At 38.8% G+C, this 27,563-nt stretch overlaps 1 protein-coding gene across 5 annotated transcripts in view; it reads left to right on the plus strand.

Annotated features, from left to right (window-relative positions):
* The window catches only part of CD274 (CD274 molecule), a 29,769-nt gene extending 16,012 nt beyond the window's left edge, over nt 1-13,757 (plus strand). For 3 of the 5 annotated variants that reach the window (XM_043487221.1, XM_043487219.1, XM_043487220.1), the window contains exons 6-7: nt 160-219; nt 665-1,242. In XM_043487221.1, the coding sequence (XP_043343156.1) occupies nt 160-219; nt 665-753 (149 nt within the window). In that variant the 3' untranslated portion in view covers nt 754-1,242. The other 2 variants (XR_006272992.1, XM_043487223.1) reach the window with 2 other exon arrangements.
* The last annotated feature ends 13,806 nt before the right edge of the window (nt 13,758-27,563 follow it).

Raw genomic sequence — 27,563 nt, forward strand, 5'->3', positions numbered from 1 at the left:
ATGTGTCCTAGAAACTGTTGGGACCCCTGGAAAATGGAAGTCTACCAGATTTCCTAAGGGATTAGAAATATTTCATAGGAATCTAGGATTTAAACTTGAGTCACTCTGTGGGATGTATAGTTGTATTACATGAAAATAAAAATAACTTTTTTCTTCAAGTGAGAATGATGGATGTAGAAAAATGCTGCACCCAAGATATGAATTCAAAGCAACAAAATGGTAAGAATTTTAGCAGGGATTGGAAGTTGAAGAACAAGGGGAAAGCTATCATTATAATCTCCCCTTATTTTACTGAATGCTAAATGTTGGAACTACCACCTCCTATTTGTCTCACGAATCTGATATAAGAACGGTTCCCACAGTCTGAGATTTAGGGATAGCAGAGGGGAGTAGAGGGATGGCCCTTTGGGGAGCTGGGAGAAGGAGGCAGCTTCTCTCTGCTAGGTCCTTTGCTTTGCATCCTAACATCTCCCTGCATTAGGGGACCAAGTTGATTTATGTGAATAGGTGATAGATGAATGGATGGGTAGATAGATAAAACTTTATATAGGGCACTGTGTGTACTGCTTCATGTACAATACCTCAATCTTCTCTCTCCATAATATCAAAGAAGATTTATTTTTTTATTATCCCAGGATAATACTAGATTATTCCTGTTTTATAGTGGAGAAAGCAAAGAGTCAAGAAGATAATATGAATTGCTCAAGAACACAAGCCTTGACAAATATCAGGCTTTGGAGCCTGCTAACCTGACCATGGAACCTAACTCTTAACCTGTTCACTTAAATCTATTTCACCACAAATGTCTACATTTGTAGAAGTCCAGAAAGACCACGCCCAGTCAAGATCACTGAACTAAGAAGAAAACTATATTAAGGCTTCTGGTTCTTCTTATGTAATTTGAAACCAAACTTCACAATAAGCCCAAGTTAGTCTAATCACCCTGGACAAGCTCAGGCGTGTTTCACTCTGGAGTCCATAGCACTCAATTGTGTTGTAAAGCTCATTAGTGAGTGTTGTTTGGAGCTTCTTAGGGTGACAGACCATCCCAGTTTGCCAAGAAGTAAGTGTGTTCTCAGAGCATGAGTCTTTCAGTTTCATAACCAGGACAGTTCCTGGCAAACCATGGTAGGTGGTTACAGTCTGTCATATAAAGGGAATTGGGCATAAATATAATGTTTCTTTGTCTTGTTGAAAGCTTATTATATCATCTAGCAAATATTTCTTTTGTTTCTCATTTTCACTTTCCAGCTACACAGTTTGAGGAGACGTAATCCAGTGTTAAAACTTCTGATCTTAAAACAGGGATTCTCAGCCTGTGGTTTGGGTTTATCAGACCAGAGGTATGCAGTGGGCCAGGGGGCTACAGATGATGTAGAACTTAAAAAGCCCAAGCTCTGAAGACAGAAGCTGAGAAAGAAGAGGAGAACAAAGGAAGAAGGAATAAAGGTACCGTGGAAGGAAACATTGGTACTTCTGAATGATGGAAGACTCATCAATGCATGTGAAAAGGAGAAAGGACACTTCTAAATGATGAACCTCCATGTACATTATCCATCACTCATCTTAGGAAAACAGGTTGAGATTCCCTGATTTAATGGTCAGTTCCTCCAGAAGTGCCCTTTGCCTTTACTCAGTGCTTTGATTTGTCTGCTGGTTGCCACAGTGTTTTGAGTATGATTTATTTTTATTTATTTTGAGTCTATGGGGTCTTGTCCTGTGAGTGTGGTTGTGAGTGATTTCTTTTGAAGATATGCTGTAGTAGAAATTAACATTTTTTCACCAGACCAAATTTACTGCTCAATGACTTGTGTGTGTCAAGTAAAATGTAGTATTTGTAAAGTAGTATTTGTAGCATTTGTAAAGTACTTGTTATCCTCTATAACTGTTAGTACTTAGGAATCATAGAGAACAAACCATTAGTTTGTATAAGATATTTTTAATACCTTATTTAACCCACTGATACTTCAATTGTCTTGGATAATCTTATTCTCAGACCTCAAAATAAGATATGTTACCAAAATATCTGTTACACTTAAATATCAGCTTTACAACTATGTGTGCACATAAACTCATTTTATTCCTGTAGCAATAGTGGTAAGCACTAGTGGTAAGCACTATTATTCTACCCATTTCACAACTGAGGGAGCAGAGGTAAAGAAACTTAACCAAGGCAATACATAGCAGACCTCAGATTTCCAAAACTGTCACCCCCTGTCCTTTTATTTATTTATTTATTTAAATTGAGGTATAGTCAATTTACAGTGTCGTGCCAATCTCTGCTGTTAAGCAAAATAACTCAGTTATACATATATATATATACTCTTTTTTAATTATTAAAAAATTAATAAAGACACTTTTTTCCTTTCTGTCCTTTAGAATATAATTTACAGCTATGCTTTAAGACATGTTCATTCAGCGAACATTTAGGAAGTGCCCTAGCATGTCAGTCACTGTGCCAGGCAGAGTCTACAGATGTGAGCAAGATAAGGAAACTTCCCTCTAGGAGCTCATAGTATAATAAGGACATCAATAAGAAAATATATCACTACAATATGGTCCATTACAGCACAAGGTATAAGAGGAGAAAAATGTTGTGAGGAGGAAAATTTAGAAAGCTTCCAAAGGAGGGGATTCTCTGGGTAGCCAGCCAGTGTGTTCCTGGACAATTGAAAAGCATAAATATTTTAAAAATCAAAGCAATTTCAGTTTATGAGATGCCAGTATTCTTTAAAACCATGGAAAATGGCTCTTGAAATCCTTTTCTATCACTGTATTTACCCCTGATTGGTTTGCTTTGCCATAAAATTTGATGCTTATTTATATAGGGCCTGGTATTGTTAATAGCAGTTTTCTTTTTTATTTAAATGCAACTGAATTTTGAATTTATACTTTTTCATAATTTGAAATTCAAAAAGTCCAGTAGGAGACATTAAAAAGTCTCCATTCCATCCTCCTACTCATCTAGTTTCCCTTTCCAGAAGCAACCACTCTTATCTTTTGTTCATTTGTCTTCTAAAGATATTCTGTGGATATATGTGAAAATACTTGTAAAATGTGTATATGTTTTTGATTTTTGCTCTTTTCCACATAAGCGGTAATGCATTATGCATCTGCTGTGCACTTTGCTATTTTTATTTAATGTACTATTTCTTATGTAGTAGATAGAACAAATGTGAAGTTCCCAGAGGCTGGGCACTGTCTTATTTGTTCTAGGTCATCTTTTCCATAGCCTCCTAGAAGTTGTGTGTGCATGCTAAGTCACCAGTTGCGTCCCTGTGTGACCCTATGGACTGTAGCCTGCCAGGCTTCTCTGTCCATGGAATGCTCCAGGCGAGAATACTGGAGTGAGTTGCCCTGCTGTTCTCCAGGGGATCTCCCCATCCCAAGAATCAAACCCATGTTTGATCTTACGGGAGAAAAGAAGTGGGTTCGATCCCTAGGTTGGGAAGAGCACCTGGAAGAGGGCAGGGCAACCCATTCCAGTATTCTTCCCTGGAGAATTCCATGGACAGAGAAGCCTGGCAGGCTACGGCCCCACGGTAGTATATACCAAATAGTTACTACATTTAGACAACCAGCCTTTGTCGAGTCCTTGCTCTATGACTGTGTTTGGATTTGGTTTATTTTTTGTTTCTCAAAGAGAGAATGTGTTTCTCACAATGGATTTTCCAGAATGCACCATGTCAATCTGGCCTTAAAGGATGACTTTATTGTTAAGTCTGTATGACAGATTCATGTCTGGAACTTGGGTTTTCTTTTTTCTGTTTTCTCTTGAGTATAAACTTGACTTTGATTTTGCACTTGCAAAATTGTGTTCTTTTTGGAAATTCCAGTCAAGAACCTTGACCCTAGATCCTCATTTGTGCCAGAAAAGGCTTGTGAGGCCTGTGAGCTGTCTGAACCCTTGAGTCCAACCAGGTCTTACCACTACACAGGTCTCCTAAGATATTGCTTTCCAAATGTTCAGATGCCCTCTAGGAGATCCCAGAATATTTCTTCCTTCCTCACTTACCTGGATCAGTGACAAGGAAAATATTCTTTGCTTTGCCATATATCAAAGCTGAAGAAACAGAATCTCCAATAGAAATTTTTCTGTTATCTTTTTGTACATGTTCATTTGCACAATATCCCTTGTTTGGGTGACAGTATCTTTTGTGTGAAGTACAAGCAAGAATTTTGGTTCAGCAAGATGTGAAGTCTGTTCTCTCCATTCCTAAATCTTAATGCCTTTTTGTGGTGTTGGATTTCTAAGGCACTTTATTCCTTTGTCTTGTGTTTCATTGTAAATGATATAGGCAGAGGTGATATCTAATTCTGCATTTGTCATTGTTTACATGTGCATTAATTTAATAAAATATTCTTATTTATTTTGTTACTCAGTTCATCCGCATATCAATTTTCTTGTTTCCTACATGTTTTATAAAAATATTCTCAGTTTAACATTGCGATGGAGACAGTTACTTGGAATATCTTCAGTTACGTTCTTAGTTCTGTTTTTCATAGCTGTGTAAACATAGCTTCTATGTTTACACAGTATACTCTTGCAACCCATATGATGAAAAATATCAAAAGCGTGTTTTAAAGAATGTATTGAAAATTTTCATCCTCTCTCACTCGATGGCTTCCTTTAGAATAGTATGAAGAAAAGAGTCAAATCACTCTGTTCACTTTGAAAAGTGTTCAAATTACTATTGTGAAGATCTGAAGGAAGGGAGATGAGAGAAAAGTGATCTTCGAGAGAACTATAGGGAAATGAAGGGACTTTCCTTTACAAGAGTACTCTTCTCAGATCAGTAGACATGGATATGCAACCCCATGCATGTGAAGCTGGATTTATTCAGTCATCAGGTTCTGAAAAGGAAGTGAGAAACCTAGAACAAAGTTGAGGATTAAGGCCTGTCACAGGGTGAGACAGTGAGACTTAATGTGTCAACTAACTTACGTAGTCATCAATCTTAAAGAGAATTTTAATCATTTCTCTAAATCAGATATTCTTAAAAGATAATGATGACTATTTCTAAGAATATATGACAGATTATAGATGATTCTACAAGCATCAGTATCTTTGTAGAATGATGATATAATGTTTATGCTACTGCTGGGCAATGAAAACAATAAAAATCTTTAGCTGACATCAGAATATTTCACCTTTCTGACCAGACTTTCTGGCTGGCTTTGGTGGTCATGGTTCTGGATGAAATTTTGTGACATTGGAAGTTAGCCTGAAAATGGATCATGAGCTTTCATTAAGCTTTTACTCCAGTCCCGTTTATAAGCATGTGACTGTCCACCATAAGTGGACCAAATATATTTTTATCTAAGTATTTTAGAAACAGATAGATTACTACTATTTTAAAACTTAGAATTTAGAATTAACTTTTCCACTATACATATACCAAACCAAATTTGTGAAGATAGCTACATTTCATTTTTATAATTTTTCCCTATTCCAGTCCCGCCCCTAAGTTTCAAGGAAATTAATATTACAAACCAAATTTTTCCTATTGTAATTTAAATATTTTCAGAATTATCTGTATTTTGAAAGAGATTAGGGCCTTTCCTGGTGATCTACTGGCTGAGACTCTGTGCTCTCAATGTAGGGGGCCTGGGTTCAATCCCTGATCAGAGAGCTAGATCCCATATGCTACAATTAAGGGTTTGCATGCTGCCACCAAAGATCCTGCGTGCTGCAACAAAGATGGGAGATCCTACATGCCACAACTAAGACTTGGTGCAACCAGATAAATAAATAAATAAATATTTTTAAGAGGTTAAATTTTAACCAGATTGAAGCAGTTATCGTTCAGTTGCTCAGTTGTGTCCGACTCTTTGCGACCCCATGGACTGCAGCACGCTGGGCCTCCCTGTACTTCACTGTCTCCCAGAGTTTTCTCAGACTCATGTCCATTGAGTTGATGATGCCATCCAACCATCTCATCCTTTGTTGCTCCCTTCTCCTCCTACCCTCCATCTCTACCAGCATCAGTGTCTTTTACAATGAGTTGGCTGTTCGCATCAGGTGGCCAAAGTAGTGGAGTTTCAGCTTTAGCATCAGTCCTTCCAATGAATATTCAGGACTGATTTCCTTTAGGAGTCACTGGTTGGATCTCCTTGCAGTCCAAGGAACTCTTAAGAGTCTTCTCCAACACCACAGTTCAAAAGCACCAATTCTTCAGTGCTCAGCCTTCTTTATGGTTCCAACTCTAACATCTGTACATGACTACTGGAAAAACAGTAGCTTTGACTATATGGACCTTTCTCAGCAAAGTGATAGCTCTGCTTTTTGATACACTGTCTACATTTGTCATAGCTTTTCTCGCAAGGAGCAGGTGTCTTTCAATATCATGGTTGCAGTCCCCATCCACAGTGTTTTTGGAGCCCAAGAAAATAAAATAATTATGATAATTACTATTTATTGAGCATGTATTCTGTGTCAGGCACTAGGATTACACACATTATCTCATTTAATGTCATGGCCTGGTGATGAGGTGTGCCACAAAAGTGCACCACATTTACCTGGAAAGCTCCCAAATCAGGAAAGTTAAGAAAAACTGGAGTGTTCATAAGGCAAAATTGGAATTCCCTGGTGGTACAGTGGATAAGAATCTGCCTGCCAATGCAGGGGACATGAGTTTGATCGATGCTCCAGGAAGATTCCATGTGCTGTGGAGCAACTAAGCCCGTGTGCTACACCTGCTGAGATTGCGTGCTGCAACTCCTGAAGCCCATGCATCTAGAGCCCGTGCTCCTCGACAAGAGAGGTCACTGCAGTGAGAAGCCTGAGCACCTCAACAAAGAGTAGCCCCAGCTTGCTGCAACTAGAGAAAACCCACATGCAGCAATGAAGATCCAGCGCAGCCAAAAATAATTTTTCAAGGCAAAAATACATAATAAAAATACATAATTGCAATGATATTATGGGAAGGTTTTTTTTTAAGAGTTTGTATTATAATTCTTGCTGATTATTTACTTAATTATTTTTCCTCGAGATAAAAATACAATGGTCATTCAAATGTTTTATATATATATAAAACTGTAACATTAATTTTTAATGGAGAGTAAGTTGTGGAACATTGGCTAAGATATATACTTCTCAGTTTCTTACTGTTGTGAAACTATCGTATTTTGACTGTTTTCCATCGATTTGTGATCTGAGTGATGATTCTATAGTATAACAATGCAGTTGGATGGACAGAAAGTTCTGAATATCTGTTTGCACTCAAGTAAATATTATCAGTAAACAGATCACCAATCTCCACTTCCCAGTCGATGTGGCCTCTCTAGGATATCTCTTTTTGTAAAAAATGAGAGTGGCTTATACTATCTCACCAAGAAGGGAGACAGGCTGGGGAGATGGGCAGCAGCCTAGCGTGTAGAGTGAAATCTCACCCACAACCCCAGGATTCAGTTCCTCATCAGAGCTTTTCAGTCCAGATGGGAAACCAAGGAATGATCCAGAGAGGGAAAGGAGGTCAAAAATGATAAAAAGAGACACCCACTGCAAGGCTGGGGCCCGAGCAGCATCATCATCCTGGTTGAAGGGGAGGTAAAAGGAGGTGAAGATGCATCCAGTTTCTACACTTGCAGCGTCTCTTGGCTGGAGACTAGTCAAAGAATCACACACTGCTACATTCAACACTTTGAGAACCCTGAGGATGACTACAGTGGCAGAACTGAATTAGGACAGCTTTCCAATGCCTCCATTTTGGGACAGGAAAATTCTCAACATAAGAAATAAATGGTTTACCAGAATAAGTTCTTCTGGCAGGATTGTGTTATATCTCAACATATTAATCTTATTTTTCTCTGTGTATTTCCTGCCTCCCTCTTGGGCATCTGAGGGTCAGTTTTCCTTCCCAAGCCCAAGCCAAAGCTGAGACCTAGAAAGTACCACTTTGATACGTAAATTTCACTCCCATTTCCCACAGCTCTACTACAAGCTTCTCAGTGGGTGACTAACTCTTCAGACTTCTTCTACATGCCAAGTGTTTACATGGTATTATGGGGGAATCAAAGATATTTAACGTGACTCGTGCTCTCATGAAGCTTACAGTCTGAGGAGACAGTATATAAATTTAGGAAGAATTAAACAATGAGAGAGAAGATGAGACTTTAAAAAATGTCTCAAGACAGAAGAGAGGACAGCAAATGCTGTGAAGTAAAGGAGGGAAGAAATAGTAAGGGCTAGAAAACCTTCACCAAGTAAGCCAGATTCAACTTGGACCCTGGAGAATAGAGAAGATGCCTACTTCTTTATTTGTTTCAATTGGAGGATAATTACTTGGCAATATTGTTGGTTTCTGCCATACAACAACATGAATCGGCCATAAGTATACATAATCCCCCGCCTTGAACCCCCCAGATGCCTAGTTCTGATGATGTGTGTCTTAGTCCACTTGAGCTGCTATAACAAAATACCACAGATTTGGTGGCTTATAAACAGAGTTTGTTTCTCATCATTTGGAGACTGGGAAATCCAAGATTAGGGTACCAGCCTGGTTGTGTTCTGCCCAAGACCCTCTCCCTAGTTCATAGATGGCACTTTTTCGCTGTGTCTTCACATAATGGAAGGGGCAAGCAATCTCTGTGAGATCTCTTTTGTAACAACACCAAATCCCATTCATGAGAGCTCTATCCTCATAACCTAAGCACCTCCCAGTGGCCCCATCATCCTAATATCATCATCTTTGGGGGTTAGAATTTTAACATGTATCAATGGTGGGGACCACAAACTTTCAGAGAGTAACCATGTGGAAAGCAGTTTCTTTTCATACAGGAGAAATCTAACAAAGAAAATCTGCAATCCCTTACATGACACAACCCCTGAAAAACATAATTTGGCAATATCTATCAAATTATAAATGACCCAGAAATTCTGCTTGCAGAAATTTACCCTACAGTTATATGCTCATACGTGCAAAATGACATATGCATAAGGCTATTTATTGCAGCTTTCTTTCTAATAGCAAAACACTGGAAACAACCCAAATGTCCATCAATAGGGAACTTGTTAAATAAGTGTGGTGGCACATCCAAACAACAGACTACTATATTAGACAGCTGTATCAACAAATAAGGAAGTTCTTCCTGCACTGGCATGAAACAGATCTCCAAGATACATTTATTAAGTAAAAAAGGTATAAAAGAGTATGATATGCTCCACTTTGTACATTATATAAATTATGTATACACCATGTATACTATGAGCACTTTTCACAATAAGTACTTAGTACCTTATGTATACTATGTATACTTAATTTGTATATTATGTACACTATGCATCCTTTCAGATAAAATTTTTGCATTTTTGAAAGGAAAAAATATAGACACATATTTCCTTGTATATGCAAAAATGCATATCTGAAAGGATGCATCCAAAACTGGTTGCCTTTGAAGGGGCATATTGGGTTTATAGTGGCGAGAATTTTATGGCATAACCTTTTGAATTAAATGATTACTTATTCCAAAAAATTATAATTTTAAAAGTCTGAGCTCGATTATTTGACTTTCAGGGACTTTCATGTACTTTTAAGAAATGATAACTCTCATTAATGTATAAGGCTAAATATAAGCATCAGCGGTAAGGGAGTTTGAACAACTGAATTCAACCACCACTGGATTTCAATCCATACTCGAGCCCAATTGTACTGAATTACTTTCTTTCATGTAATTTTCCCTGTTTTTACCTGGCCTCACTGCCAGCACAGCCTCTAGTATGTGGAAGACTGATCAGTTTATTTATGGGCTCTCATTAAGTAGCTGTGGGTCTGGATCCTCAAGGTAATAAAGGACACTTTATAAAGAATGAGTAGGCCAAATCAACCCATTGTTTATAGAGCCATAGACAAGTAATATGCTTCCATAGGTATGAACTAACTAAAATATTTGTACTTTGGGAAAGCTTGCAAGAACGACCCCAACTTATATTTATCCAGTTGGAAAACTGAGTTTAGCACTAGTCAAGTTTTTGCAAACTGCAAAGTGTAGCTTTGATCAGCATTTTTGGGGCTATTGGTGACTATCAAAATTCCCAGACCTAGGCTTCCCCTTTCAGCATCTTGGCTTCTGCATGAGAAACTTTGGCTGTCTAACCTGACATCAAGCATCCAGCCTTTGACAAGGCACAAAAAGCTGTTTTCGCCTAAAATGCTCTGCAGTGGTGAAAAATCAAAAGAGAGCTCATGGAGAAGTTCCTCAATAGACAACAAAATTTACATAACTGAAACTGATTAGAAGAACTTTTTTGTTGTGAGAACTAAAGAAAATGCTGTGTCAGGACCGAGTAATAGAAAAACTAATACTAGTCTCAGCAAATGACCGAGAGCAGCCTTCATCTGTCAATCATCTCTCTTCCTTTCTGGACACAGATGATTTAGCAACAATAGAATGGTCCCTTCCTAGGACATGAAAGTGTTTGGAGACTTAAAAACTTGATTAAAATGATTTGGGTATCTAGGAGAAAAAAATACAAAAACCTGCAAAAGACAAAAGCAACAAACAAATGTTTATACTTACCACAAGCTCTATTGAAGTTGCTACACTCCAAGTGACTATGAAAGAAAAAAAAAGCTGTATTGAGAGATGAAAGTGTATTTGGGAAGAGTGAGAGAATGCTTTTAAACACCTGGAGTCATCCAGACCCAAGTTCTAGTCTTTTTAACTCTATGACCATGGCAATGTTTTTTAACTTCACTGAACCTATTTTCTTTTGACTAAAATGGGGCTAGGACTAAATGAGGCAGCATACCTAAAGTACTTAGTACTGTGCCTGGTGCTTAGAAAGTCTACAGTTTGTGTGTTGATATTATTGATGTCAAGAAATGGTTTATTATTTTCAGGTTCAAGGGCTAAGAATCTAGTCAAACTGTTATTGTTATGGATGACTTAAACTATTTTTTTAAAAATTAAGAGTTTACTATTAAAATTGTATTTATTTTTAAAAATAAAAAATTGAAAACTGAAGTGTTTAATTTTTCTATCTTAAAAGTCAAAACAACTGAATTTAAATTGTGTCAAGTTAAAGGACTAAGTAGGTAGCCTATCATCTTTGAATCTTTCATAAGATCAAAATTAACTAGAATTCCTTTTCTTTTTTAGTTTGCACATTCAAAATTCTGACATTCTTTTTTGATTCATCTAGGCCCTTCATGTTGATAAATGATGAGCTACTATAAAGCAGAAGTTAGTTACATAGGATAACTTAAAACTTATTTAGGGGAAATTTAGTAAATGTTTATTTTAATGAACCATGTTTTGTTTGTTTTTAAAGAAGGATGCTTCATTCTTTGCTAGTTTCAGAACAAATAGCTTTACAGTGGAAAGCAATTCCTCTTTTTACACCTCAGGTTAAATATTTGTCTATTTTTCAGTCAAACTGAAAACATAGCAAAACAATGACCCAGCTTGTTTCTAACTACACAGAAATGAATACACCATAAACAATGTTTCCTCTTTATTGAACATTGGCTGTGTACCTACTGTATCCTCTAGACATTGTGGAGAATACAGCTATGACCCAAATATCCAAGCTGCCTTAAGAACATGAAGATTGAAACATACCATTATTAGTTATGGGCATAGCTCCTCTTCTTTCAAAAACAAAACAAACCAAAAGACACAAGTAAGAGTTTGTTAGAAATAAGAACACAAACCATTGAATCACCAGAAAATAATTTAAGTGCTTTGAACTCAACCTTTATACCCTCTACCACCTGAGTTATATTTTATCAAACTACTGTTAGTTAATTCATATATTTTGGTACCTCAGTGACTGTAATCCAAATACAGTATTTTTGTGTTGATAGTTCCATGTGTTCTGGTACATTATCACAGTACTAGAAAACACATGGAGGAGAGTTAATACCTGGTATTAAGTTTTTTTGTTTGGGAGATGTTTTGTTTTTTAGTATTTACTACACACTGGGCAATGTTGTGAGTGCTTTATGTGTGTTAATTCATTTAATCTTCCTAAAAACCCTGTGAGGAAAGTACTATTATCTTCTCTTTACAGATGAAGAGATTGAGGAACAGAAAGTTTAGGTAACTTAGCCAAAGGCATGCTGCTAGAATGTAAAGAGTTTGCCTTCAGAGCCTGTGCTCTTAAACTCTGCACTATATTACAGCCAAATAAGTGACTGAGTCATGTTAATTGAGGTTTCAAAGTTTAATACTGTTGGAGCAGTACAGTATAGTGATACCTGCTGGGTTGAACAATTCCAGAAGCAGCCTGAGGTTTGTTAGCCCATATATTTTTGTTTTATCAGGCAATGGGGGATAATCTGACTAGCACTACTATAGATATTCTAGTATGGGTCTTTCAGTGAATCTTTAAATTCATATCTGTTCAGATATGATTGTACAATTGTACAATTGCTGAATCATTGATATATACCTAAGAGTAGAATTTCTGGGGCATAGTGTAGAAATTACTGGGAAGTGTACCAATTTGCATTCCTAAACATCAGTGTATGGGAATTTCTTGGGCTTAGTGTAGAAATTACTGAAAAGTGTACTAATTTGCATTCCTAAACATCAGTGTATGGGAATTCCAGTTGCTCCACATTCTCAGCAACATTTGATATTTTCTGTTTCTTTCATTCTTAAAAGAAATGGATTCGTAGAGGTATTACTTTATGGTTTTAATTCACATTGCTTTGTTGACTGATAGAGTTGACCTCCTTTTCATATGTCTGTTGGCCACCTGGCAGTAAACTTCTATGAAGTGTCTTTTCCAGTGTTTTTGTCTACTTTTCTATTAGGTTGTCTATCTTACTGATATTGTAGGAAATCTTAACATATTATAGATATGTCAGACATATGAATTAAATATACCTTCTTCCATTCTGTGGGTTTTCTATTCCCTCTCTTAGTGGGTCCTTTGGATGAACAAACATTCTTAATTTTACATAGTGCAAATCATCAATTTTTTTGCTTTACGTTTAGTACTATTTTTTATAAAAATTCAATTATAAAAATTCAATTACCAATACTCAATTCAGTCAGACTTTCTGGAGATGAGATAAAAGTATCGATAATATTTTTATGCTTCTAAGGTGATTCCAGTATGAACCCAGGTTTGAGAATTATGGATGCAGAACTATCTGCTAAGTTGTTAGCTATGAATGTCTTTGTGGGATAGGATTATTACATAGTTTCTTGCTTCCCAGGTGGTGCTGGTGGTAAAGAGCCCACTTAACAATGCAGGAAATTTAAGAGATGAGGGTTTGATCCCTGGGTCGGAAAGATTCCCTGGAGGAAGGCACAGCAACCCACTCCAGTATTCTTGCCTGAAGAATCTCAGGGACAGGGGAGCCTGGCAGGCTACAGCCCATAGGGTCACAAAGAGTCAGACACAACTGAAGTGACTCAGTATGCATGCATTCTTTATATGTGTTTTCAGTTTTGATCGATGCATAGTTTAAATGGTGATAATGGTATGGGGTGGGCTGGTATGTGTGATGAGAAGTCTGACTCCATTTTTTTTTTATGTCTGACTGTTGACAGATTTAAGCTACGCTTTCTCCCTTTTCCTCTGGTGCCCCACATTTAGTCAAGCTGATAAGGAGACCTGGGTTGCCCTCCTTTGGCACAGGTGAGAGATTCAAACCATGCAAGCCTCTTCTTGCACATGAACCCCCACTCCAGCTCTATCCTGTAAAGATGATTTAAAAAAGAAAAAAAACCCATCTCCTTTTTCTGCCTTTTCAAGCCCTTTCAGACCTGCATGAGAGACTTGACTGTACTGTACTCCTTAGAGGCCTCAATTATGTAAGTAATAAACTTTTTCATACCATTTTCATGTGTCTCAATGTGAACCAAATTTTGATTATGGGTCCATTTGACTTTTCAAGGAACTATAAGGGCATGGAAAACAGCCACTTTTGAAAAGTGTCTTGTTGTAACTCCTTGTAAGATCACGTGCCTTCCTGTGTCACCAAATACTCTTTTTACTGCCTAGGGCTAGGGCTTTTATTGTCCTCAGATGCTAAAAACTTCTGTTTTGTCCTTTGGGAGTTAACCATGGGTTTATTTCTCTATTACCCTACCAGACAATTCCCAGGAAATTTTGCTATTCATTCCTATCTTCAAACTGAATTTTTGAGGCTTGCCGTGGAATAGGGTATAGACTCTTCCTATTCTGGCATGGCTAACATCTTTGCTCTATTCTTCTGATATAACATATCGGCACTATAAGAAGTGAAGTCGCTCAGTCATGTCCGACTCTTTGCCACCCCATGGACTGTAGCCTACCAGGCTTCTCCCTCCATGGGATTTTCCAGGCAAGAGTACTATACTTTGATTCAAATTCCAAGTTTTGATGCCATGACAAGAAATGGACTGTTATTTCAACATCTCGGTTTTAGAGCCTCAGGGTTGATTGTATTTTTTATATCATTCTCTAGAACAGCCAAATTTCTTTTTGTTTTAAGCAGTCAGTCTTCAGCTGTGTCTCTCTTCTCATCTTGTCATGCTCCTGGAATGTTATAGAATTAGAGAATCTTTTTATATTTATTATCCATTTGTTAGCATTCTTTATAATCTTTTGTATCTTTGTGTTTTAATAGTGAATGATAGGCTAAATTCTGTATTCTTTATTCTGTTCTCTATTTTTCTACTTCTCTGTCACATTTGTTAAATTTTATTTATTTATGTCTGTGCTAAGTCATGGCTGCTTTGCATGGGCTTTCCCTGGTTGCAGCAAGCAACTAGGTGGGGCTGGGGTGGGGGAGAACTTCTCTTCGGAGCTGTGTCTGGGCTTCTTCTTGCAGTGGTTTCTCTTGTGCGCGGGCTTTAGTAATTATAGCACGCATGTGAGCTCTAGCATGTGAGCTCTAGGGTGCGTGGCTTCAGTAGTTGTGGCACACAGGCTTAGTTGCTCAACTGCATGTGAAATCTTTCTGGAACAGGGAAGGAACCTGTCTCCTGCATTGGCAGGCAGATTCTTAGTTCACTGCTCCACCAAGGAAGTCCCTTCTGTGTCCCATTTAAGCAAACTTTGCTTACTCCCAGGTCATGAAGACTCCCTCCATGTTTTCTTCCAAAATGTCTTTGTTTTGTCTTTCATGTTAGATCTGCAATCCTTCTGGAATTAATTTTTTTGCATATCATGCGAGAGAGGGGTCAAAGTACATATTTTATATGAATATCTAATTGTCCCTACATTATTTATTGAAAAGACCATACTTTCCCTCCCTATACCGCTGTCTCACCTTTAGCAGAATCCAGGTAACTGTATCTGTATCTCTATCTCACTAGTATCTCTATCTCTCTCTCCCTGTCTCTGAATTCTTTTCTATTATATTGATCCCCTCATTTGTTTTTGTATCTAGAAGATTTTGAGTTTTAATTTTTCCTCTTGTGGCTAGGACAGTACTTGAACTTATGATTTTTCACCTGCAGTGAAAAGTCTCACCTGAGACTTCCATCCTGGGGATGATGCTGTGCAAAAGACATCCCAATCTTTTTTTCCCACTGTTTATCTGTCCCACATTCACCCTAGGTCTGTATTCAGTCTCTTATCTTTCTCTCTGAATGTGTTTGTCTCTCCAAAAGGATAAAATCATACTCTCATCATTTATTTTACTTATTGAATGTCTTCTCTTCCTTGTGCATTATTTCAGAAGTAGACAAATAAGGGATTTAAATATATATTTAAAATGAAACAGATATCACATTACACTTATCTATATAGGCTTCAATAAAGTGTTTTCTACTATAAATAAATGTTTTCTACTATGGATTCAATTTTTTTTTATTTTAGAAAAATATTTTCCACTCACCCTAAAACAACATGGTTATCTGAATTCTACAAAGAAATGATTTTGTTCTAATCTAACAACCATTACAAAATATGTCCTTTCTATTATAAGTTTAAAATCTTTAATAAAAAATGAATATTGTGATAACTGTGGCTTCCTAGAATGTTTGCTCACAGCTGCAATATTGTAGGATCAAATAAACTTTATCTCATATTCCTTGATTTAGAGTAGATTCATGTTAGTAACATGCGAAGCAGATCCTCTGTTGATGTCCGTTGGCCTCACTGGCTCACTTGCAGGGTGAAGACTTGACTAAAACAGAGACTGTGGGCCCTGTCCAGCAGTTCCCCATTTCTGCCTACGGTTTATCAAGTTTCCAGAACTAAACCTCACTACCATCAGTTTACTCCTCCCTCTTCCTCATGTCTCAGCTTCAATATTGACCTAATTCCCTCGCACAGAATCTCTTGTTCCAGTTACTTCTTTTGTGAATTCACTGTTACTGTCTTCTCTTAGCCTTTATATCAGGATGTTCATATTGGCTTAAATGAAAAGGAAGTTTATTATCCCATGTAACAAGAAATACACAGAGAGAATGACACTGTCTCTGTTTCTCTGCAATTTTCTTGGCCCCACCAAACTGGTGACCTGACTCTGTACCCAAGCTTGAGGCAGTTCTAGGTTCGATACCCAGCCGATCATACCTCATGTTTCATCGGCATTCCAGGCCGCATATCTGCCCTCAAACCAGTTGTTGACAAGGATTTACCCAGTAGCCAGGGATGAGATCATCTTCTTCTGGGTCACATAAGGTAAGATACCTGAACAAAATCAGGGTCTTGTACCATGGAAGATAGCATTTGAATGCTGATGGATAACCAACAGTGTCTGCCTCACTTTAAATAATTGCAGCTGCCTCCTAACTGTGCTCCCTGCCTTTTGTTTTTAGCCCCCATTCTCTCAACATTTATAATGTTGAGAAGCCAGTGCAGTCCTCTTTAAACATAATTCTGTCACCATAGGCAGACACTCTTGGTCGGGGGCCTAGGTGTCTCCCTTCTAACTGAAGGATAAAGTCCAAACACTTTGGCCTCTCCATTCAAGATCCCCATAATCAGCCTCTACCCTATGCCTGTTTTTGTCTTCTTTTTTTCCCCCCAAATTTTACTGAAGTATAGTTGACTTATAATGCTGTGTTACTTTCTGCTATACAGCATAGTGATTCTGTTATATAGACATATACATATGTATTTTTTTCCCATTATGGTGTTTATCACAGGATGTTGAGTATATTTCCCAGTGTTATACAATAGGACCTTATAATTTATCCATCCTATATACAGTGCTTTGTTTGCATCAGTTAATCCCAAACTCCCAATATGTCTCTCCCCCACCCTCTTCCCTTTGGCCACCACCAGCCTATTTTTTGTGTCTGTGAGTCTGTTTCTGTTTTGTAAATATGTTCATTTGGGTTGTATTTTAGATTCCATGTATGAGTGATATGGTATTTGCCTTTGTCTGACTTACTTCACTTAGTATGATAATGTCTAGGTCTATCCATGTTGCTGCAAATGGCAATATTTCATTCTTTTTGTGGCTGAGTAATAGTCCATTGTATGTATGTATGTGTGTATACACACACACACACACACACACACACACACCACATTTTCCTTATCCATTCATCTGTCAATGAATGTTTAGGTTGTCTCCATGTCTTGGCCATAAATAGTGCTGCTATGAATATTGGGGTGCATGTATCTTTTTGAATTATAGTTTTGTCCAGATATACACCCAGGAGTGTGGTTGCTGGATCATATGGCAACAATATCTTTAGTTTTTTCAGAAACCTCCATACTATTCTCCATAGCGGCTGCCCCAATTTACATCCCTACCAACAGTATAAGAGGGTTCCCCTTTCTCTACACACTCTCCAACATTATTATTTGTAGACTTTTTAACAATAGCCATTCTGACTGGTTTGGGGTGGTGCCTCATTGTCATTTTGATTTGCATTTCTCTAATTAGAAATTTAGAGCATCTTTTCATGTGCCTTTTGGCCATCTGCATGTCTTTGGAAAAACGTCTGTTTAGATCTTCTGCCCATTTTCTGATTGTGTTGTTTATTTTTTCATTATTGAATTATATGAGCAGTTTGAATATTTTAGAAATTGAGCCCTTGTAGGTCATATCATTTGCAAATGTTTTCTCCCAGTCTGTAAGTTGTGTTTTGTTTATGGTTTCCTTTGTTTTGAAAAAGCTTATAAGCTTGATTAGGTCCTATTTGTTTATTTTTCCTTTTATTTCTATTGCCTTGGAAGACCAATCCAAGAAAATACTGGTGTGATTATCAGAGAATGTTTTGCCTATGTTCTCTTCTCAGCATTTTATGGTGTAGTGTCTCATACTTAAGTCTTCAAGCCATTTTATTTTTGTGTATGGTGTGAGAGCGTGTTCTAAAATCCGCTGGCTTTATTCTTCCTTCTCTCTAGTTCCTTATAATAGGGGTGGACAAATTTTTTTCTATAAAGGGCCATAAAATAATTATTTCAGGTTTTGTGGGCCATGTGGTTGCAACTACTCAACTCTCCCATTATAGTCAAAAGCAGCCATACTTAATAGGTAAATAAGTGCATGTGACTATGTTCCAATAAAATTTTATTGACAAAAGAGTCATAGAAGACAAACAGGTGGTTGCCAGAGAGGCATCAGAGGAGAGGAATAGGTGAGGGAGATTAAGGGGTGAAATAATGTTGTGAAATAAATAACTGGAGAGTAGAGAAATCAGGGGAGACATGGTAAAAGATGAGCTGGAACCCTGAGGGCCATAGTGAAGCATTTAGATTCCATTCTAAATGTAGTGGGAAGTTGTTGAAAGTTTTAAGCAGGGGAATGATTGATCCAGCTTGTGTTATGAGATCACTTTTGTTGCAGTATGGAGGAAGTATTAAAGGGGCCTGGAGACAAAGAGAACAGTTAGGTGACAGATGTCATAAGCTGATGGTAGCTCAGCCATGGCAAGCCTGCTCAGTGTGACAGGGAGCATGTGTTTCTGTCATGTGCTTAGGGAGAAGAGGAGACTGTGTGGCTTAGGGTCTATTCTTATTTCCCTCCCCTTCCTTACCCCACTTTTTATTTTTGCTGTTTGGTTGTATGTTATAGACCCTTGTAAACAGCCTTAAATCCTTCCTGGATATCCCAAATACTCTTCAAATCCTATGATATAGATCTCTCTCTGATCCAAAATTATTTCATTATATTTCTCAAGAAGAAGAAATACTGCTTCTTATTGTTTCTCAAGAGGGTTGGCATTTCTGGGTAGATTGATTTAGTCCAAGCTGTGAAGATAGTTGGGACTTTTAGAGAAAGGGGATCCAAAAAACCTGAATTGCTACTAAGAACAATTTATGAAGGTCGGTCATAAACCTTGGAATAAAGCTTTTCTGATATTTTTCTAGGCTTTTGTGAAAGGACAACACTTGGAAATTCTGCGGACAGCCAGGGAAACCTCAAGTTTGATAGCTATGAAGAGAAGAGTTACAACTGGGGAAATAGTGGTGAAGGTAGAAAGGGTGAAGTAAGACAGGAGACTAGTTCCTCAAAGTCAGGAGGGTTATGAGAAGGCTCTGGTCTGAACTTTAAGAGGTTACTGGAAATGGATAGTTGCATACACATGCACGTGTACTCACACATGCACATCTGTCGAAAAGAAGACATAACAGGTAAGCCTGTGGCAAGTTAAACTAGCATGATTATACTTAAAATCACCTACTAGGGGGGAGAGGCACTGATTGCCCAGTGTGGCTGTCAACAGGGAGTAACAATCTGGGCTGCTATACCCATAATGGAAGTACAGTACTCCGCCTCTTTAGACCATACCTCTCAGACAACTCAGTGTCCTTCCTTCCCATCCACTGCTCAATGACTTGCTGACCGTGTCTGCTCTTTGGTCACTTCTCCCAGCATCTCTGTCTCTTCATTCTCAGTATCATATCATGGCTCTGGCTTCTGACTGGGTGTCTAAGCATCTTAGGTACCTCATTTGACCCAACTCTTGTCCTGTTTTCTTGAGCAGTGAAGTCATAATTTCATGACCTTGTAAATACAGTACATGCAGTAAAACATTTCCTAAACCTGATGACTTAAAATATTTTTAGAAAATGAACAATTCGTGGAGACAAATGTGTTTGTATGAAATATATATATGTATAGATGGAAATGGATACAAAGATGCATAAATATATACATCTGTAAATTTGTGTGCCTGAATGAGAAATGAATAGTGTGTATGTCTGTTAGGTACAAAGCAGCTGCAGCCTATGAGGAAGGGACAAAAGGAACAAGGAAGGAAAAGTAAAGAAACTAAAGTTGACAAAGAGAAAAAGCAAAGATGCCCACTTATCTCTGGCTTTTAATGCAAAACATGTAGCTGTCAGATAATATCACATATCCTCCAGTTAGAATCCCCAGGGTTCTGCCCTTAAAGATGGTGTTTTCTTTCCTAATTCCACACCTGGAGGGGCTCCATTCAGTCTTCTTCTATTTATTTACTTTTGATCAATCTTAAGAGGTTTCACTTTGACCAACAGGCTCAAGAACTCCCATTAGCTTCTCTAAGGTTACCCCTGGTATGTATGTACATATATATATGTGTATATATATATATATATGTGTGTGTGTGTGTGTGTATATATATTTGTGTATATATGTGTATATATATATATATGTATATATATATATTTCTGATTATTTCCAGAGTGTCTGGTTGAAGATAGAATCAGAGACACCCATTCTTACCACAGTAAAGAAAAGTGAGAGTAAATAAAGGAACCCCAGAATTAGACATGAGGGTTAAACCTCAGTTCTTCCATTTACCTGCTATGTGACCTTCAGCAAATTGTCTGCCTTCTCTGGGCCTCAGTTTCCCTATTTATAAAATGGGATCCATGAGAGTACCTACCTCCTAGGTTTGCTGTGAGAGTTAAATGGGTTAATATACATAAAGTTATTGGAACTGACCGGGCAATGTTTAGACTACGAATGTTAGCCTGTTACTGCATTCCACTTCGGTAAGAATTACTAAAAGTAGTAGCAGACTACACATTCCCCTAACTCCTACTGATCAGTCCTCACCCACACCAAGCCTGTGTGTCAGAATATCCATCCCAAGACAGTGTCCGAGTGGTCAGGGAGGCTGGAATGAAATGTGTGCAATGGCAGACCTCTGGTTACAGTGGTGGGCCAAGCATTTTCCTCACCTTCCTCTACCTGTGAAAGTCTGATCCAGCCAACCCTTGATGCATTTCAGTCTGTATTCATTTCCTTTCCATCTTCTCTTCTTCTTTTCATTACTCCCTTGTCAGTAGAAGGGGCTGAGTCTCAAGGCTACCACTCCCATTCCACATTCTGGCTTCATTTGCTAAAGAAAATGCTCAGGATCACTGGGCAAGTGATGAGGAGAATTTGGGGCTAAGAAGAATCTTTCCCACGTCTGATTGGTACAAAATACCCTTGGACATTATACCGTTAGAAGGTTCCTTAAAAGTTAAGTGACATTTTTCAGCCAGTTGAACTTCCCTAATGGGTTTCCTAGAAAAGCCAGATATTCAGAGAAATTATAGGGTACTGGTGCTCTAACAAAGAGGTCAGTAAATTCTCCATAGAGTTGCTTCACAGGTTTGAAAAATTACCTGCTCACCTAGGAACATGTTGGGAACCTGACAGCAGGGACTGCCTCCCCATTTTTACCCTCCCACAAACTGACCACTGGCCTAGTTGTCCTCCCACAACTAGTCGCTGCAGAAGCCACATTCACGTAAACGTCTGTCAAGTCAGCTGACCGGCCAGTCTGTTTCCTTGCAATATGAGTTACTTTACTGGGACATGTGTCTTTAGGTTAATACCCTTTTGATCCAGAGATTCCACTTACAGCAAGTTGTCCCAAGAAATAATCAGACAAATGCCCATGGCTGACTGTGTGGGTTCAATCAGTGGTGCCAACTGTCTTGTAACATCAACACTGGAAATAACCTAACTAACCAGAACTAGCGAATGGCATAAATTAATTATGTTGCAGTCATACAATGAAATACTTATCAGTCTTTACAAATAAGTATGGGATTTATAATTATTGACATGGAAAGATACCCACAATATCTTTGATGAGTAACAATAGCCATTCACTGGATAGTATCCTCAGATAATGCTACTTATTAAAGTTGTATTCATATAGATGTGTCCAGAGAGCTATAGAGAATTATGTCCACCAAAATATAAAAACAGTTATCTCTGGGGTTAGGTAATGGATAATCTTTACTTTTTTTCATTAAAAATATTTTACAATGATACAGTATATCATTTTACAATCTAAAAAAAAGCTACATTTTAGTTCTGAGGGGGAAAATGAGCTAGGTTTTAGGTTTCCAGAGTGAGATCTTGGGTTGGCCACACCAACCAGGTAACAACAACATCATAATAATTAACATTTATTGAGCACTTACTGTGCACCAGAGACCCTGTTCTAAGCACTTTCCATGTCTCAAATCATTTAATCTATATGACAGTGTAATGAGGCAAGCCTTTTATTATCTGTATTTAATAAATAATAAAACAGAATCCAAGAGAGGAAGTCATTTGTTCAAGGTCTCAGGGCCAGGACGTGATGAAACAAAGACTTAGGCAGAGATCTCTGGTTATGAGCCCTGAGCTCCTCTGAGTATGGTTCATCTGCTCCTTCTTGGCAGGGAGGAGTGGGGTGCTGAGGTCTGAGGAGTGGGCTGGTGACAGGATTGTGACTCTGTCCTCTTTTCCCTGCTGTTCCCTAAGGCTCCTCTGCCTCCCACTGTCCATTTGTTCGCTTAACCCCTCTAAGCTTCAGCTTCCTCTTTTGTAAAACAAGAAAGCCTTCTTAAGCCATCCAACCTAGAATTAATTAGTCCCTTCTCGATACTGTGTACCGACCTGGTAGCTCCTTCTGTTGTGGCACTTATATTGCTCCCCTACTGTTACCACCAACATCCCATCTCAGGCTGAGAGGCAGGCCCCAGTGTTCCCCAGTGGACAAGTTGTCACAGAGGCTGGAAGACAGCTGCACACTCTCTGTGCCTAAATTTACCACCCTCTATGAGAATCCTGTTCATTTGTCTTTCTCTCCATTGAACATGAACCCTTTGAGGCAGAAACAATGTCTTAGATACTTCTGCGTCCTTCATGCCTGGAACATAACATTGTTCAATTATTAAACATTCTTTGTGGACTGAATATCTGAAAATCACAGCCATGTGGCCTTAAGATTCCAGAGTAATAGGGAAAGCAGTACTTGCATATTAATTTATTTTTTGTTTTCTGCTTTCTACCTCATCTGACACCAAGTTCAGAGTAAGAATGGTCATTAAATAAAGTCACTATTTTTTAAATATTTATTTATTTTTATTTTTTTTTCCATTTATTTTTATTAGTTGGAGGCTAATTACTTTACAATATTGTAGTGGTTTTTGCCATACATTGACATGAATCAGCCATGGATTTACATGTATTCCCCATCCCAATCCCCCCTCCTACCTCCCACTCCACCCAATCCCTCTGTGTCTTCCCAGTGCACCAGTCCTGAGCACTTGTCTCATGCATCCAACCTGGGCTGGTGATCTGTTTCACCCTTGATAATATACATGTTTCGATGCTGTTCTCTCTAAACGTCCCACCCTCGCCTTCTCCCAGAGTCCAAAAGTCTGTTCTGTACATCTGTGTCTCTTTTTCTGTTTTGCATATAGGGTTATCGTTACCATCTTTCTAAATTCCAAATATATATGTTATTTGGTTGATGATTGCTTTATAATATTGGTTTGATTTCTGCCATACATCAACATGAATTAGCCATAGGTGTACATATATCCTGTCCCTCGTGAACCTCCCTCCCACCTCCCACCCTTTCCCACCCCTCTAGGTTGTTACAGAGCCCAGTCTGAGTTCCCTGAGTCATAGAGCAAATTTCCATTGGCTGTCTGTTTTACATATGGTAGTGTATATGCTTCCAAGCTACTCATCTCACCTGGTCCTTCCTCTCCCCGGCCCTTGTCCGTAAGTCTGTTCTCTATGTCTGCGTCTCCATTGCTGCCCTGCAAATAGGTTCATCAGTACCATCTTTCTAGATTTCATATATATGTGTTAATATACATTATTTGTTTTTCTTTTTCTGACTTACCTCATTCTGTATAATACGCTCTAGGTTCATCCACATCATTAGAACTGATTCAAATGCATTCCTTTTTATGGTTGAGTAGTATTCAGTTATATATCCCACAGCTTCTTTATCCATTCATCTGTCAATGGACATCTATGTTGCTTCCATAAAGAAGTCACTAATTTTTAACATGCCACTTAAGCAAAAGAGACCAGAAGGCTCTGTTTTACATTGATGATCTAAAGTAAGATTCTAGTCATTCTATGTAAATTATAAAATATCATGAACAGAGCTCCTTCTCTTGTTTCAGGCATTTTACCTTCAGTGCTCAGTTAACTCACATAGCTGGTGAGGAGTGGAACCTCATCCAGCTTCAGCCCCTGTGTCAGCTGCTGTCCACTTTCTACACAGCACCACCCCTCTAACCTATTACTGTGGTTTCTAAAAGCCAATCTGCCACTAACTGTGGCATCTTAGGAGAGATCAACTCATATCTGAGTGCTTACACTTTTCTCCCCATTGGTAAACTAAGGCTCATGATATCACCTCTTTTTAGCCAAAAAAAAAAAAAAAAAAAAAAAAATCGAAGAGGCACAGACAGATATATTTAAACAGTCACTGTTAATCTCTGGATACTCACCTTCTTTTTCGCCCTTTCACTTACTTTTCTTCCCAAGGATTACTGTGACCATTATCACCTAGGAATTTCCTAATGCTGAGTCACCAATTAGGGCAGACTGGTTAATTTAGAACCAGCTGGAAGAAGTTTTGAAAAATACATATTTTTGGATCGCACCTCTGGAGATTTTGAACCAGAAGGTCTGGAGTAATGCCCAGGCATCTGTATGCTTTTTGAAGTTCCCCAGGGGATTCTGCTGTGCAGCCAGATCTGGGAATCACTGATCTGACCCCAAAACATGAGTCAGCTGTCTCGTCCTGCCCTTGTCTGCATTTGATGCAATGAATCATCATTTCACTTTTTTTTCTTCCCCAAACTGAATTGAAACTAAAGAGCCAAACCTCAGATTTCCTTTACCTGACTGTAAGTTCAAATGTCCCCTTCACTTGGTCCAAGCACTGCATCTGCTTCCCCAGGTGAGGCTTCAGGTGATAGACTCCCTCCGCTGTTCAGTCCTGGGAAGATGTTGTAGTCTTGATCAGCCCTGGTTAGAAAATCCCTGGGTGAAATGGCTGTTTGATATTTGATTTATAATAAGACTTATCTATTTGGTCTTTTGTCTTCATTTCTGGCACAGAGTTACTAAAAAAGTTTGGAACTCTGGGGATCCTTCAGTCCTGAGTTGGCTGGGACCACACCGGGTTGATCTTAGAGCAAGCCTAGATGTATGGGTTCAACAGTCTTGCCTCCCTCTGTCTTCCCAGAGATGAGCCAGGACAAGGGAAAGGGAGACTTTAGAACACATGAAGATTATTTGGTTCTGTAGGTTTATCTTGTTCTTCTCCTCCCAACCACCCTAAAAATGAGGTCAGGCATAGTCAGCTTGCAGCAGTAGGTAAATCTCAGGCATTTTTGTTCCTTTGTATTATTAGAACTGTTTGATGTAATAGAGACCCACTTGAGCAAAAATCATAATTCCATACAGGTATCTGGTCAAACCAGAAGCTGGGACCACAACCCAGACTGTAGAAAGGTCTGGAACAAGTACCAAAATTCTGGTCAGGGCCCCTCTGTTTCTCATCTACTTCTTTCTTTAGTTTCTCTCTGAAGAGTTTATCTGGGCTACATGTTCAAAGATGCTAGTAACGGGGTTTTTTATATATATATATATTTATTGTGCACTTTATTTCTATTTTTTTTTTCTTTTTTTCCTTTTATTTTTATTAGTTGGAGGCTAATTACTTTACAATATTGTAGTGGTTTTTGCCATACACTGACATGAATCAGCCATGGATTTACATGTGTTCCCCATCCTGAACCCCCTCCCACCTCCCTCCCCATCCCATCCCTCTGGGTCATCCCAGTGCACCAGCCCCGAGCACTTGTCTCATGCATCCAACCTGGTAACGGTTTTTTAGAAAGTGTTGCCAATAGTATCCCATCAAACCTCCTAGCCTGTTGGGTAGAGCATGACTTTAGTCTCATTTATTTTCATTTCTCTTGGGTATATATACCTAGGAATAGAATGCTGAGTCATACTATAAATCTATGTTTAACTTTGAGGGGAACTGCTAGAATCCAGTCCCACTTGAAATTCTAATCATATATCCTTTTCACATATCCCCTGTTCTCCCAGAACAGGCCAAAGTGTGGCTCTATTTTCTTGGAGTCAGGGAGGGGAATATTTCCAGGCTTCAGTCTGGCCTGATAAGGGCCCAGAACTCCTGCGCCCCTGATTTCCCTCCCTCTGTGTCACCTGAAGCCACAGTAACTTTGGGGGTGTTCAGAAGCCACTGAAGGCTCTGGGACCTGGAAGTAGGGGTGACCCCATTTTCTTCATCCTTGAAAACACTCTACAGTTTTTCACACCCTAGTGGTAAAGAACCCACCTGCCAGTGCAGGAGACATAAGAGACATGAGTTTGATCCCTGAGTCCAGAAGATCCCCTGGCAAAAGAAATGGCAACCCACTCCAGTATTCGTGCCTGGAGAATCCCGTGAGAGGAGCCGGGCGGGCTACAGTCCGTGGGGTCACAGAGAGTCAGACACAACTGAGCGACTTAGCACACACACAAGGTATGGGATACTTCAGTGAAACCCCACCCCCGCTTCAGGAATTTCAGGCAAGAAGCAGGTATTAATGTCTAAATAAAGGCACTCTCAAGCATCAAGGATGTATGTTTAGCACCCCCTTTTCTCCCAAGAACCAGAGAAGAAGACAGTAAACATTCCATCCAGGCCCTCCACAACCTCCTTCTTGTCTCTTGAATCCCTCTCATTTAGTTTTCCTTGTTAAAAGCCAGTGAAGCAGTTCAATTTCTCCCATAGTCCTCTCTTCTGCATCCTCACTTCCTGCCCCCACCCTTGCACTTGGGAGATTTCTCTGGGGAATTTGACCTTAATGAAACCTGACTTTTGTGACTTTGGTAACTTTTTTCTCTATGAGGAGCCATATTTCTTATTTCTTCCCCATTCAGTGACATGGGGATTGCTAGAGCAGGAAAAGTACTTAATCAGTATTTTACATCAAACTATTAAACTTACAATAAACCTCCCATTTAGATGAGTTTCTTTCAGAAAGTGAAGGAAACCTGGGCCTTGTTCCTTCTAAAACAACCATCTCAGTTGCTGTGGCCAGAATATTCATCCACACTTGCCCTTCCCTCACTTTGAGCAAGGGCTTTCCTTCACAGGTAGAGATCAGGTGGGATTCCAAGCTAGGTGTTTGACTTCTAATATGATGGCAAATGACCAACCTCCAGCCCCTGGGTTGACTGCAACTGAAGAAGTCTAGTTTTCAGGGTGGCCCACATGTGGATTCTATCTGAGTCCCTCTGCCTATGACTTTTTCCTCACCTCTGAATCCCCTATCCCCATCTTTTGAGAGAGGAGGTTAGCCATCATTCCTTTGTGTCACATTCCAGGTAAATTCGTATCAAGACGTTGACCCCTGACTTTACAAAGGTTGCTAAGGCTAGTTCTAGCTAAATTGCTGGCTTCTTGCA

The sequence above is a fragment of the Cervus canadensis genome, chromosome 14 (genome assembly GCF_019320065.1).
Source record: "Cervus canadensis isolate Bull #8, Minnesota chromosome 14, ASM1932006v1, whole genome shotgun sequence".
NCBI classification, from domain to species: domain Eukaryota; kingdom Metazoa; phylum Chordata; class Mammalia; order Artiodactyla; family Cervidae; genus Cervus; species Cervus canadensis.